This window comes from Protomyctophum parallelum, assembly GCF_964188405.1.
Source record: "Protomyctophum parallelum genome assembly, chromosome: 13".
Classification (NCBI taxonomy): Eukaryota; Metazoa; Chordata; class Actinopteri; order Myctophiformes; family Myctophidae; genus Protomyctophum; species Protomyctophum parallelum.
The window spans coordinates 8,269,406-8,281,905 of NC_139708.1; the positions used below are offsets into that span (position 1 = coordinate 8,269,406).

At 45.8% G+C, this 12,500-nt stretch overlaps 1 protein-coding gene across 2 annotated transcripts in view; it reads left to right on the forward strand.

Moving 5' to 3' along the window:
* septin12 (septin 12) overlaps window positions 1-12,500 on the forward strand; it is an 83,835-nt gene that overhangs the window by 57,570 nt on the left and 13,765 nt on the right. For both annotated transcript variants that reach the window (XM_083779577.1, XM_083779578.1), the window contains exons 3-5: window positions 4,586-4,714; window positions 11,584-11,665; window positions 11,987-12,124. In XM_083779577.1, the coding sequence (XP_083635703.1) occupies window positions 4,586-4,714; window positions 11,584-11,665; window positions 11,987-12,124 (349 nt within the window). The remainder of the gene's footprint in view (window positions 1-4,585; window positions 4,715-11,583; window positions 11,666-11,986; window positions 12,125-12,500) is intronic.

A 12,500-nucleotide genomic window follows, 5' to 3' on the forward strand; every position in this document is an offset into this window, starting at 1 on the left:
CTAGAATGATACGAGTCTGATACGTCTGCCTGGGGACTTCTAAATGTAATGTTGTTAGAACAGCGAGGACCGAGAAAGAAGAAAGACAAACCCACGGCGGTTCATCACTGGCCGAATATGAAGGACCGCCCTAAAGAATTTATTTTTTACAGAATCTGGGAGATTGTCTTAAGTGTGCTCTGTTCCTTTCTGAGTTTAACTACTTAAACGTTGTTGTACGTCAAATGTCAAAAACAGCAGATGAACATGGAGTGTATTTCCCTGCTGAATGTTGACCTATTTTCATGAATCTTTCACCCATTTTTGCTGATTGTTTGTCCATTGCCCTGAATGGGGATGCTAAAGTTCATCTGGTTAAAGGCATGGTGTGGTTATGTTTGAAACGATTATTACATTTTATTTTATGCTTGAGTGTAGAGAGATAAGAAACCTATATAGGATCAGGTGCAGAGAGAGTGAGTGGAGCAAGACAATTCAACTCAGAATAGCACGACACGACAGGAGTTGGATTCAAAGCTCAAGTTTTTGTTGTTGCAACTCATAGGAAGCATACTTTCCGAGGCACCAGGCACCCCCATGTCCTGCATTACTCTGGTCCCATTAAACACAGGGTTTTGGTGTGACTGGGTGGGCTTCAACCAAAAGAGCTGCATTCTCCAGTTGCATGGCGCTAACGTTGGTCAGAGCCAGCATCCTGGCTCCTTCTTTTGTTTTAGAACACCTGCTGCTTTGGCTTTTGACATAAACACACACACACACACACACACACACACACACACACACACACACACACACACACACACACACACACACACACACACACACACACAGGCACGCAAGCACACACATGCATGCACACTCCTATTCATTGTCACGTTTAAACAAGATGCAAGTTTATAATTATGTGTATCGTGTGTGTGTGTGTGTGTGTGTGTGTGTGTGTGTGTGTGTGTGACTGTGTGTGTGTGTGTGTGTGTGTGTGACTGTGTGTGTGTGTGTGTGTGTATGTGTGTCTCTGTGTGTGTGTGTGTGTGTGTGTGTGTGTGTGACTGTGTGTGTGTGTGTGTGTGTGTATGTGTGTCTCTGTGTCTGTGTGTGTGTGTGTGTGTGTGTGTGTGTGTGTGTGTGTGTGTGTGTGTGAGTGTGTGTGTGTGTGTGTGTGTGTGTGTGTGTGTCTGTCTGTGTGTGTGTACCTGCTGGGAGGAACTGTGTGTGTGTGTGTGTGTGTGTGTGTGTCTCTGTGTCTGTGTGTGTGTGTGTGTGTGTGTGTGTGTGTGTGTGTGTGTGTGTGTGTGTGTGTGTCTGTGTGTGTGTGTGTGTGTGTGTGTTTGTGTGTGTGTGTGTGTGTGTGTGTGTGTGTGTGTGTGTGTGTGTGTGTGTGTGTGTGTGTGTGTGTGTGTGTGTGTGTGTGTGTGTGTGTGTGTGTGTGTGTGTGTGTGTGTGTGTGTGTGTGTGTACCTGCTGGGAGGAACTGTGTTGCACTAGAGCCAACATTCCTCACGGGGCCTTTCTTTTTACTTCTGTTCTCACATTCAAAACAGACACACCACGCACTCTGGGCCAATCGCAGCGTCCGAGTCCTCAGGCCTGTCCTATCACAGGGCAGGATGTCGTGACTGGCGTACGGTTAGACCAATGAGCAAGCGTAGAGCGATGGCCAGCAGGTCACCATCCGAACCATAGAGCGTCTGAAAGGAGGCTTGTTGTTTGTTGGAACAGGTTGCTTTTGTTGTTTAGTGGAAGTCGTTTTTTAAAGACTGACAAACTCTTGTTTTGAATCTCTCTCATTCTCTCTCAGTCACTCTCCCTGCTTTTCCTGTGTTTTTAAATGTAGCTTTTTAAAGGGTAGCCACATTCACCCACTTACATGTAGTGAATAGTGATCCCATTCTGATGGCATCACAAATAATAGGCAAACATTCAGTGGAAAAAGGGAAAACCTTTGGACAGGTTCAGTTGCAGGACAAACGACAGCAGAGGTTTCAAGATCACAAAGCACAATTTATTTCCACCAGTAGCCACACAGAATGCACTGCTGTGGTACTAACTAGAAGACCCTGTAGCGACACAGGCTCTCTCTCTGACTGTGAAGATGACTGATTTGTCCTGTCGTGCCTCGATTTCCTCCATAAACAACAGCGTCCGAGTCCAATTAACAGTTTGACTCATGCCAGGGATGACTGCTTAAATCAGCCATCCTCCATCCCACAAAAACATTCCACAACAATCTACCATCTAGAAGTTTACAACGTGTCACTCGGGTGCTGAAGTGGTAAGCTCCCTGCCCAACACGGAGGTTGTGGTTCGAAGCCGCCGTGGTGCATCCGGCTTTGTCACATTTTAGCCCGTATCCGGGGGAGTGAAGCCGGTGCGGGGCGGGTGATATCTGTCACTGCATGTACTCCTACGGCAGGGCTATTCAACTGGCGGCCCGCGGGCCAAATGCGGCCCGCGGAGCGCCCCCTAGTGGCCCTTGGAATAATAAAAAAAAAAAAAAAAAAAAAAAAACGTTTTTTTTTTTTTTTTTTTTTAGAGAGAAAGTTACAGGTATGATGTGCGCGATATATAAAGTGCTAGATTATCATAATGACAGTAATCAGCCATAGTTGTTTGTAGGGGTGGGGGGCGAGGGGGGAAGCCCCAACCCATGGGGCCCGCGACCCGCAATTTTATTTGCGTGCGCATGAGACTGGACCATGGTCTTATTCAAAACTTATTTATTACTACTTATTATTTGTGGACCTTCAGCATTTCTAGTTGAGGACCCCTGGCCTACATAGATCTTTGTGTTTGAACACAAAATACATTTGTAGAATCCAAAAAAAATCCGCGCTTTGCGCGCACGCTTGCGGCCCTCCACACACAATCATTCTACAGTTGTGGCCCCTGACCTAATCTAGTTGAATACCCCTGTCCTACGGGCTGGGGGCGGCGCCGGTCAGCAGGGAGTGTTGAGTGGGAGGAGTAGTAGGACGAAGGCCCTACGTGCTCCTACCGGTGGGGGCTCCTCACTGGCAGGTGAGTCAGTAGGGGACAACACAGAGAAGAGTGTGGGGAGGAATTAATTGGCGTAACGACTAAATTGGGGAGACAAAAGGGGGTGAAAATAATTGGCTACTAAAAGAATGTCGCATTCTTCAGTGTCAGTGTTTGCCGAAGAGATTTGGTATAGAGTGGGAAAAGGTAGGGGTCAACAGAGTACAGTTTTGAGTGGTTGCATAACTGCAGTCCTGGGTTTCCAGAAGCTTACATACTTTACAGCACATACCCGTTTCCTGTTTCATTGACCCATAGCTTCTTTTGATTGGTTTGGCAGCGGATTTAAAACCTCATAATATGTCCAAAACTGTTACTTTTCAGGATTCAAATTAAAGAAATTACAAAAGTAGACGATCGACTAGTTGTTTTCAGTTTGTGAATGCTGCTACTTTTGATGCTGTTGTGTGACGCTGCAGTATGGTCAAGTAGGCTAGTAGGGCGTTCATTTACGAAAAACAAAATGAACACGAAAAGTATGGATAATTGGATATATCGCCTGACAGCGACGAAGGTGAAGGTGACATGTAAGTGCAGTTATGTGCACACTCTCAGAGCACAGTGCTGGGACCCCCCAGGGACTGCTGTGGGTCCTCGGAGAGCCACTGGTGTGTTGTACAATAGGAGAGCCACTGGTGTGTTGTACAACAGCAGACAGCACAGTTTGTGCCCGTCGCTTGGTGGATAAGACGTTGGTTTTTCATTTGAAGACAGGAAGCAGGCTGCTGTTAGGAGGATGTGGTCTCCTCTGTGTGCCCTGGGGCTGTCTGCACTTTCCTGCTGCACACACACACGCACGCGCGCGCACACGCACATGTGTGATGCGCACACATGGGCATTCACGTTGGCATTCTTCTCAAAATAACGAGTAGTCAGATTACAAGCGTAGTGACATAGTTTATTATGTGCAAACACGGTATTAATGGGTTCTGTCTGTCTGTCTGTCTGTCTGTCTGTCTGTCTGTCTGTCTGTCTGTCTGTCTGTCTGTCTGTCTGTCTGTCTGTCTGTCTGTCTGTCTGTCTGTCTGTCTGTCTGTCTGTCTGTCTGTCTGTGTATCAGTGATATTGTGTAGGTGTGCATCTTGGTACAGCGTCTGTCTGTCTGTCTGTCTGTCTGTCTGTCTGTCTGTTGGTACAGCTTCACACTCTGTCATGACATCACTAATCAATTAAAGGGGATTACAAGACTGCAGGCATGTGACAGCAGAGATCACACCTGACAGTGTCACTGAGCATTACTGTGTGTGTGTGTGTGTGTGTGTGTGTGTGTGTGTGTGTGTGAGAGAGTGTGTGTGAGAGAGTGCGTGTGAGAGAGAGGCACGCACACATGCACACGCACGCACGCACGCATGCATGTGTGTGTATTGAAGGTGGTGGGTTTTAAAATGTTACACCTTTTTTATTTAAGTTGAGTTGTTATTGGTTTTGGTTGTCTTTTTATGTAATTCATGGTACAAACTAAAGTGTGTGTGTGTGTGTGTGTGTGTGTGTGTGTGTGTGTGTGTGTGTGTGTGTGTGTGTGTGTGTGTGTGTGTGTGTGTGTTTACAGGTCAGAGTGGGCTCGGTAAATCCACCTTGGTCAACACACTCTTCAAGTCCAAAGTCAGCCGCAAGTCCTGTACCCCCAACTACGAAGAGAAGATCTCCAAAACTGTCAAACTGCAGTCAGTCAGCCACAGTGAGTAGCACGCACACGCACGCACGCGCACACACACACACGCACACACACACACACACACACACACACACACACACAGCGCAACGACAGCGGTGAACAATATCGTTGGGATCACGTTCAGAGCGATTTGATGAATGACAACAATCTAAATCCATGATCTCAATTATAGTTATCATACTCGGTTTGGACGGCCCTTAATGGTTTCATTTTTAAATCGACCCTAATTACTGTTTTGTGGCCAGGATGACGCGGTGGTTACGACCATCCAAAACGGTCTTTTGAGCCCAGCTACTGTACTGCAGGGGTTCTCAACATTTTTAGGCTGCGACCCTCCCAAAATAATCACATTTGAACTGGGGACCCACCACCTTGAATTGTAGGTATTGCAGGCATTGCGTGTATTGTAGGTATTGTAGGCATTGTAGGCATTGTAGGTATTGTAGGTATTGCATTTAGTTTGACAGATTAATATTGTGAAGATTGCCAATCTGAAAGTTCACGCCTTCTTGCAATGGGAGTGGCTTGTCGCTATGAGCTTGTAGATTGGCTATTTTCTTTTTTTGCCTCTTTCTTATATTATTTGTGAATTAGGTCAATCTTTTTATAGTATACTTTTGATGCAGTAATGCTCTTTTTTTTCTTTCCTTCTTTTTTTGAGGTATTTTAAAAAGTCCTTAAATTGTCACTTCACTGTCGTCTGTGGACCCCCCAAAAAACTCACTTGGGGACCCTCAACCTGGGGACCCTCAACCTGGGGGTCCCCATCCACAGGTTGAGAACCACTGTATCTACAGCCTCATACGAAACTCTATACGACTTGTGCAAGGATGCACTGTGATTGGCCAGTGTACTTGTGCAAGGACTTGCTAATATGAATGGCCAGCAGCCACTTTGAGTGGCAGTCAAAGCAAACGCTCTCGCCAGAACACCATTCTCTGGTCGGAATTCGAACGGCCCTGAGTCGGCTAAATGGAACTTTGTAACGTTCATACACGGCAACTCGCTCACTTCAGCTCGCTTGGTGGTGTCTCACGTGGCTCAAGTTCGCTTGAGACGACGGGCCTCCGTCGCGGTCTAGTCCATAGAGTTATGTATAAGGTCTAGTCCATAGAGTGATGTATAAGGTCTAGTCCGCAGTTGTTGTAGGCGAGAGGCACTTGCACGTTGACCACAGAAACGGGGCGTGGTTATAAGCACAAACCGTATAGCATGTTGCATACCTACAGTACGTGACATCCACATACGTTATATTGTAGTTAGCCAATGAGCAGCATCTGTGGGCTGAGTCTCAGGTCCTGGTTTCTCTGCTACATCCTCACTCACTCAGAACAGGAATCCTCACTTCTCCTTTGACCACCTGCAGCACGGGGTCAACTTCTGTTTTACTACCATTAGCTTCCCGTTTAGCAGCCAGCTACACTGACACATTCTAGGACAAGGTCATGGTCATAGGGTTCTATTAACCCATTCTGACCTGAGATCAGATTCATACGAGGTTTCCGCCGGACACACACTGGTCTGACGAACCCATTCTAACCTGAGATCAGATTCTAAAAATGTCAGTCGTTCTTCGATTTCTTTCAAAAATAGCAGACCTACAAGCTCGTATCGCGCCACTCGGTGGCGCGATATGAGCTTGTAGATCTGCTATTTTTCAATAGCTAAAGCATAACATGATGCCAACACCAAAATGGGTGCCCGGTCAGAATGGGTTCATATTTCATATTATTTCATATTAACGCTCTAGATTTTGTTTTGCATACACGGACACAATACAGTGCGTATTGTGTCCGTGTATGCAAAACAAAATCTAGAGCGTTAATTTGATGGACACGCACGGAGCCGGGCATCAAACAGAATTAGCTTAGCCTTCGCAGACTTAACTTCATCTTTGTCCCTCAGCTATAGGCCTGTGCGGGCATGGAACTGATGGAAGAATAATTAATTTTGCATCCAAACCCTGGCTCAAAACAGTCATTGTTCGTCCCCTCAAAGGTTCTTGCCGCAAATGAGGTATAATTTTCTCCCAATTGGGTAAGAAGGCTCTCGTTGTGCGCGGTGTCACTCCTAAAACCACACAGTCTTCAGATGTGGCCAAATCCAATCTGGAGCTCAGATGATCTAAAAAAAGGCTTGATTACCTTTGAGGGATGTTTTTGTTTTATTTGACAGAGCCGTGCATGAGCCGGCGATGAGTCACGTTCAAGCCCTCGATGCCATAATGAGGTTTCGTGCACAGTGAAATCCCAAGCGTTTATTTATCCACGTGTAGCTCAGGGAATGTACAGTTATGCATTTTGTACGACGCTCACGAGTTAAATGAACACTGAGGATTCTGTACGTGGCAGGGAGTTCCCAGGATACCATGGAACTTTGAATGATATGTTGACTGGCATGGCCGTGTGTGCCTGTCTGTCTGTCCGTCTGTCTCAATGTGTTTATGTGCTTTGGATGGCAGAGAATGTCAGCTTGAGACATGAAATTATTATTTGTCTCTCCTGTACGGTTTGTCTGTGCTTACACGGACGCACGCACGCACGCACGCACAGACACACAGACACACGCACGCACGCACAGACACACAGACACACACACACACACACACACACACACACACACAAACACACACACACACACACACACACACACACACACACACACACTAAAACTTGAAATCCAGCCATACAGACGTGAAGCACACTTGACTCAAACTAACCTAAACACGACGTCTCTTTGACGGAGGAATTCTCCATCTCGGCCTTCGCAAGAATGTGAGGCTGCAAAACGTGACATCTTTCATAAACATTTTGCTCCGCTGCTTTCACATGGCTCTGTCTGTGAGCGTTGTGACTGCTGTGTCACACACGTACGCGTCGCAGCGCACTCAGAGATAGAGCTAAAACATGATGAAAAATAGCCACGGGAAAACACTGTTACAATCCAGATCTCTCCTCGAGACCCAGAGAACATGTCAGTATGCTATATTCAACATGTAAGCCTTTACATGGTCATTGTTCAGAAGCAGAAGTCTGTTCACTTTTTTCCCTCCACCAAGAATTTGACTTTCGTGGCATTTTTAAGAGACGCCTAGTAAAGACAGAGAATCACATAAATAACAGATCTTGAGTTTAGAGCTCTTGCACAGTAAAATCCATCGTTTTAAAGCTAGAAACTGTAGATATTATGTCCTCTAGAATAGATGGGAGAGGGTAAATGCTACTGTTACACCCGGGGAGATACGTCCAGGGGAGATAATGAGCTTCAGGCAGGGCTACTTACACAACACCAAGGAGACAACCTCCAACCCCAACAGATGTGGTAGTTTTAATTAAAATAAGTCCAGGACTGCATCTTAACCCATTCTGTCCGGGCACCCATTTTGGTGTTAGCATCATGTCGTGCTTTAGCTATTGAAAAATAGCAGATCTACAAGCTCATATCGCGCCACCGAGTGGCGCGATACGAGCTTGTAGGTCTGCTATTTTTTGAAAAATCGAAGAACGACTGACATTTTTTAGAATCTGATCTCAGGTCAGAATGGGTTCATCAGACCAGTGTGTGTCCGGCGGAAACCTCGTATGAATCTGATCTCAGGTCAGAATGGGTTAAACAAAGGCCATAAAACCTGATGAGGCCAGTGGGTCCATAGGATTTGACTGCCAGTGGATGTCTGCCAGTCATCCACTGGTGATGACTAGTCCTATCCCTAATATGCCTTGCTGCCTTTCATATCCAGCCACTGAACGTGTGACATGAATATGACAAAAGATGCAGAATGTCAATATCAAATGTAATATGTAATCTATTGTAGATTGGATGGAGCCCGCACACCACAGGTAATAGCAAGACGTTCTTTATTGAAATATATGTGTAATCTATTGTCATCATCTTCAGCCAAACACCAAAACTAGTAATAACAACGTTCATGCACAGATAAAAAGTGAATGCCTGCTAGCTATAGGGAGCATGATGCCAGTTTTCAGAAAAGTGGGTTGGACTGTTTGGTGTCTGGCTGGCTCTGCTCCAAATCCTAACTACTTTGAGCCCTTATTTCCCATCAAACGATGACACAAAAACAAGCTCACAACACTCTATACTGACATGCCCAACAGAAAAGGTGTAGAGTCCTTGGGTTCCCGAGTAGGCTAGAATCAAATGCAGAATAATAGTTTTAACCCATTCTGACCTGAGATCAGATTCATACGAGGTTTCCGCCGGACAACCAGATTCTAAAAAATTTCAGTCGTTCTTCGACTTTTCAAAAATAGCAGACCTACAAGCTCGTATCGCGCCACTCGGTGGCGCGATATGAGCTTGTAGATCTGCTATTTTTAAATAGCTAAAGCATGACGTGATGCCGACACCAAAATGGGTGCCCGGTCAGAATGGGTTAATGGCTTACAAACGGCTATATTTGAAACCTTTTTTGTTTTAGCAAACAATTCTAGCTGTTTGAATGCATTAAAATGTATTTTTTTGTTCTACTACCTCCTCAGTTGTTTTTGCATTAATATACTGTCATGCCCAAAATAAGTATACCAGGTTTGATGTGGTGGGGGGGGGGGGGTGAACTGGAACTACAACTGCTGAGTCTTCTGCAGTATTTCTTCCCTCTTCACCGATGCTGACCTCATTGCCTGTAAATCCTGCTGCTTAGGGAAAGGAAAGACAGTTGCACAACCTCACACAGCCTGCAGCCACTATAAAGCCTACTGGAAATCTAGTAAAAAACACAGTTTAAAGTGAGCTGTGTGAAGTAAGCTTACACAATCGGCTCCCATTTATTTTACCGACACCGTCCTCCACCTGTGTGTGTGTGTGTGTGTGTGTGTGTGTGTGTGTGTGTGTGTGTGTGTGTGTGTGTGTGTGTGTGTGTGTGTGTGTGTGTGTGTGTGGGTGTGTGGGTGCGCACACGCGTGCGTGTGTACCTTTGATTGATTGAAGACTTTAACAGTTTGCAGGAAAAAGCACAGTAAAGTACAGTTCAATACAAGGTCTGCTAAGAGGATTTAAAACCAAGAAACTAAAGCCTATGGCTCTCCATTGTGGTCCTTGTGGACTCAATTCAATTCATCGAAATTGAGTGTGTGTGCGTGCATGCGTTTGTGTGTGCATGCATTCGTGCACACACACACACACACACACACACACACACACACACACACACACACACACACACACACACACACACACACACACACACACACACACACACACACACACACACAGCAATAATGTGGCCGGCAGAGAAGCGGACTGAAAACTGGAAGTGCTGTGGCAATCCTTTTAACAAATATTCCCATGTGTGTAATGCAGAGCAAGCAGGTCTGCCCCTTTATTGCAGGTTAGTCAACCTCTCAATGATCAGTTTCCAACTGGCCTCTCAGGCTTCCGCTGAGAGGAGATTCCTGTGTGCTTACTACCACATGGGAATGGGCCTCAAATGATAGTCTTTAGGCTGTCGCATGGTTTACCCAGACTCAAACGCACACACACACACACACACACACACACACACACACACACACACACACACACACACACACACACACACACACACACACACACACGCACACACCGTGTATACACGCACATATCGCACAGTCAAGGTCAAAGTTAGAGGCGACAGGTGTTATTTATTTCCTTTATCTTACGGCTGTTTGCATGCATGCACGTGCGTGTCCCGTCATGGTGTCAACGGCAGGTGACTGAGGTGAGTGCCTCTCAATCCGAGGTGGCCTGTCTGCTGCCTGATTTGTGGTTTGGACTGTAAGAATGGCAGGCCATTTAGGTCACAGTGCTTCCCAAACATTTTAGCTCTAGCTTTTCACATTAATCATTCGAAATATAATATATATATTTTTAAATTGTAGGAAATGAAAATAAGAAAGAAACATTTTTTTTACTCTTGACTCATAGAAATGTGTCTGTCCGTGACCACACATGGGTCCCGACCCACTGTTGATTTAGGACCCCTATAAGGTTGTCTCCTTTTTAGCACCTGCAGTAAACACTTTGATCCTCGTTAAGCGATTGGCCAATGGGGGCTTGTGAATCTACTTGGAAGAATGTAGACTTAGTTTTGCGTGCCAGTGTCTCGACAGCAGATCTACAAGTAGTTTTGTCTGTGCAGGGCACAGTGTTCAACCAATATAAATATATATAAATATACATCGGGCTTAAGAAGGAGGGATTCGCGTTGCAGTAAACGCACTCAGGAAGACACAGTTGCAGCACCTTTACGTTGACATACACATTATGCAAGTCATCAATCCCTCCGTCCGTCCGTCCGTCCGTCCGTCCGTCCGTCCATCCATCCATCCACCCACCCACCCATCCATCCAGCCATCCATCCATCCATCCATCCATCCATCCATCCATCCATCCATCCATCCATCCATCCAGCCATCCATCCATCCATCCAGCCGTCCGTCCGTCCATCCATCCATCCACCCACCCACCCACCCACCCATCCATCCATCCACCCACCCACCCATCCATGCATCCATCCATCCACCCACCCATCCATCCACCCACCCATCCATCCATCCATCCAGCCATCCAGCCATCCATAAAATGTACAGTTTTTTGTTATACCTGCTTATAATGAGATCAGGGGACCCAGGCTAGTACTGCTGGTTTCCATTCTAGGTTCTAATTAGATGCAAATGTATACCCAGAAGTGTTAATATAACACTGTGTATTTTACTACGCAGCTACATGTATATCCAACACACACACACACACACACACACACACACACACACACACACACACACACACATGGGTTAGAGAAGAAACGGCAGTAAGGCAGTATGTTGAGGCTGGCTTCTCTAACGTGGATCCCTGGCTGTCTGTCGTCCCTCTAGTGATCGAGGAGAAAGGGGTGAAGATGAAGCTGACTGTCATCGACACGCCAGGCTTTGGAGACCAGATCAACAATGAGAACTGGTGAGTAGATTAGCAGAAGGTTCACGTATTGGTCACAGACAAGTATGTGCTAAGTTCACTATGAAATGCTCTCTTACACTCGTTAAGAGAGCGTTTTCTTCCAGAAAAATCCTAGGATTTAGAACACTTCGTGCTGCACTGGGAGCTTGTACATCTGCTATTTTTGAACATTTTACACAAATCATCTCTTCTGGCACGAAATAGAGTGAAGTAGTGATTTAGAAGGCATTTGTAGAATTGTATTCTATCGGTCTAAATGGCTTAAACATCAGCAGCCGTGATCAACTAAAACGTCCTCGTTATTTCCACAATCCTCTCCAGCTGGGAGCCCATAGAGAAGTATGTGAACGAACAGTATGAGAAGTACCTGAGAGAAGAGCTGCACGTCAACCGCAAGAGGAGGATCCCTGACAGCCGCATCCACTGCTGTGTCTACTTCCTGCCAGCCACCGGCCACTGGTGAGTGATACTACACACGCATGCTGCTGTGTGTAATGTCTGACTCTCTACTGTATGTGATGTCTGACTCTGTACTGTATGTGATGTCTGACTCTCTACTGTATGTGATGTCTGACTCTCTACTGTATGTGATGTCTGACTCTCTACTGTATGTGATGTCTGACTCTCTACTGTATGTGATGTCTGACTCTCTACTGTATGTGATGTCTGACTCTGTACTGTATGTGATGTCTGACTCTGTACTGTATGTGATGTCTGACTCTGTACTGTATGTGATGTCTGACTCTCTACTGTATGTGATGTCTGACTCTGTACTGTATGTGATGTCTGACTCTCTACTGTATGTGATGTCTGACTCTCTACTGTATGTGATGTC